This window comes from Malurus melanocephalus, unplaced genomic scaffold (genome assembly GCF_030028575.1).
Source record: "Malurus melanocephalus ecotype Western Australia unplaced genomic scaffold, MMel_1.1 scaffold_480, whole genome shotgun sequence".
NCBI lineage: Eukaryota > Metazoa > Chordata > Aves > Passeriformes > Maluridae > Malurus > Malurus melanocephalus.
Genome location: NW_026623712.1, coordinates 195,267 through 197,837, shown reverse-complemented (window position 1 = coordinate 197,837; position 2,571 = coordinate 195,267). Strand labels below are relative to the sequence as shown.

Sequence of the window (2,571 nt, the reverse complement as noted above, 5' to 3'; positions counted from 1 at the left end):
TTTTTAATACACTTTCTTCTAGATGCCTGTGGTCTCTCTGATGTAGCCCATGTTGAAAGTTTACAGGAGAAGTCACAGTGTGCTTTGGAAGAGTATGTTAGGAGCCAGTATCCCAACCAGCCAACACGATTCGGGAAGCTATTACTACGTCTCCCCTCCCTTCGCACTGTCTCCTCTTCTGTCATAGAGCAATTGTTTTTCGTCCGTTTGGTAGGTAAAACCCCCATAGAAACCCTAATCAGGGATATGTTACTGTCTGGCAGCAGTTTTAACTGGCCTTACATGTCCATTCAATAAAACATTCGAGAGAGAAAAAGACAAAAAAAAAAAATCTCAAAAAAAAAAAAAAAATTAAAATTTGAGAAGGGAGATGAGAGTGAAAGGAAAGCAAATGACATTTGGGTTCTGGTTGTTTCTTAAATTTCCTTCTGCTAAGAAAGGATGTAAAAGGATGTTACAAGTTTGCTAAGAGAAGACAGGAAAAAATTAATGGACTGTGAATTAAAAAAAAGAGACTGTCAAATGAACTTTTACAGAATGCATTAAAAACTCCCGTGTCGTTCAGAAAAAAACTTGCTACTTATCATTTTTTTTGTAAAAAATAAAAAAGAGGGAAAGAAAAAAAGAAAGAAGAAGAAAAGAAACGATGGTGGGCTTTTTCTTTTTTTCTTTTTTCTTCTTTTTTTTTCTTTTTTTTGGGGTAAACTTTTTAAAAAATCTCGCTTAAAGTGCATTTAAAGGAAATTTGGAGAAAATTAGCAGAACGGAAGAAAGTAAGTCTTTTTTTTCCAAATTATTAATTGTCCTATGTGTCTATGTACCTATAGCTGTTCTTTTTTGTATTTTTCTGGTTTCAAACCAGTTTATTCTGTGGTTCTATAATAATTTTTGATATAACCTTGGCTTCTTTAAAAAAAAAAAAATAAACTGTGTATCCTTAAAATATATGTTCTGAAAGAATTAAAACTGAGTCCACGAAAGTATCATAGGAAGAAAGGAAAAGAGAAAAAAAAAAAACCCTCAACAACACAATGATGGAAGCGCACTTAAGGTGGTGACCCAAAATCTAGCTTGAAGCTGAGAGAGCTATAATTATATAGACCCGAATGAACCACACGTGTCATATAACTCCCCCCAAATCTAGGTTTTTTGATATTTCGGACAGAAAATGAACTGTGGGGATTTATTATAGGTAGAAGGATTTTGTGTCCAAGACACACTACGGTTTTGATTTAAAAAACAAAAAAACAAAAAACAAGCAAACAAGCAAAGTGAACTTTTGTAATTTGAATTGGGTTCCACATAGTTCATCATGAATTGTTATTAAACTCCTCTATCTGTTTGTATATTTGCAAGCCCTTTGTATTATAATAATTGTTGATATTTTCCCTTTTTAAAAAATACCATTGAAATCAGCATGACAAAATAACACTGTTGGCACTTATAGATAACGTGATTGATTCAGTATCTTAGAGTTTACAGTTTTGTGTTTAAAAAAACTGAAGGTTTTTTTTTTTTTTTAAGTGCAACATTTCTGTATACTGTAAAAGTTATAATAACTGAACTGTTTGGTCGAGTCTTTGTGTGTTATATTCCAAGGAAAATTGAAAGTATTCAGAAATTAAAATATTATTTGATATCTGAAACTTGTTTGGCTGTCATAAATGTCTTTCAGAAACCACATTACTTCTCTATAGTTTGCAGTCATTTAAGTCCATAGGCGATTGATTTGTTTACTTGTCACAGTAAGTTTGTAGCAGATGTATTGTAGTGTATTTACCTGTTTAATTCCGGGATGGGGGTGGAGGACTTAAGTTCGTGGTTTATCTCTGGTTTTAGGAAGTACTATGCTGAAATGGTAAACCATCAACCCCCATTCATCTAATCCTCCTGTTAATTAAAAATGGATTTTCTGGGGAAAAAAAAAAAAAAAAAAAGGCCCTTATTTTTGTCACACTTAAGTGCCTGCGTAGGAAAGGTATTGTTGTGAAAAAGTATTAGAAATCTGGAGATCAGTATCTATTTTATGATCAGAATGGGGCGAAAAATCTTTTGTAAATGTCTGACATACGCGCACAAGATCATTCAAGCAAGGTAATAGCAGTATTGTAAATATAGGTCAGTTGTTTGCAATGAGTTTTCTTTAAGTATGTGTGATTTTTTATAATACTCCGTAGTTGCCATCTATCGTTGTCATTGAGAGGTCTTCAAATTGGAGTGGCTTTAGCTTCTAGCACTGAGGAGTTGGTTTTTAATGTATATATACTCTCAAGTGGATTTTTTTTTTTCTTCTTCTTCTTCTTTTTTTTTTTTAATTTTTTTACCTTAGACTGTGAAAGCATGACCACAGGTCATGTCTCTCTTTTACATATGGGCTATATGTCTGTGTGTATCCTGGCACGCAGACACGCGTGGGCGTCCATGGCTGTCCCCTGTGTAGGCACAGGGCCCTCTCCTGCAGTCCTGGCACAGGCACAGCTCCCACCGGGACTGGGACCTGCCTGGGCGGGTGGCACAGGACCGGACACACCACTGGGGAATTGAGTGCTAGCTATCCCCAGCAGGCAAAAA

General features: G+C 35.0%; 1 protein-coding gene across 1 annotated transcript in view; it reads left to right on the top strand.

The window, feature by feature from the left end:
* Positions 1-1,043, top strand: part of NR2F2 (nuclear receptor subfamily 2 group F member 2) — a 7,066-nt gene extending 6,023 nt beyond the window's left edge. The window contains exon 3 of the mRNA XM_057380914.1: positions 23-1,043. Coding sequence (XP_057236897.1) covers positions 23-297 — 275 coding nt within the window. The 3' untranslated portion in view covers positions 298-1,043. The remainder of the gene's footprint in view (positions 1-22) is intronic.
* Positions 1,044-2,571: the final 1,528 nt, after the last annotated feature.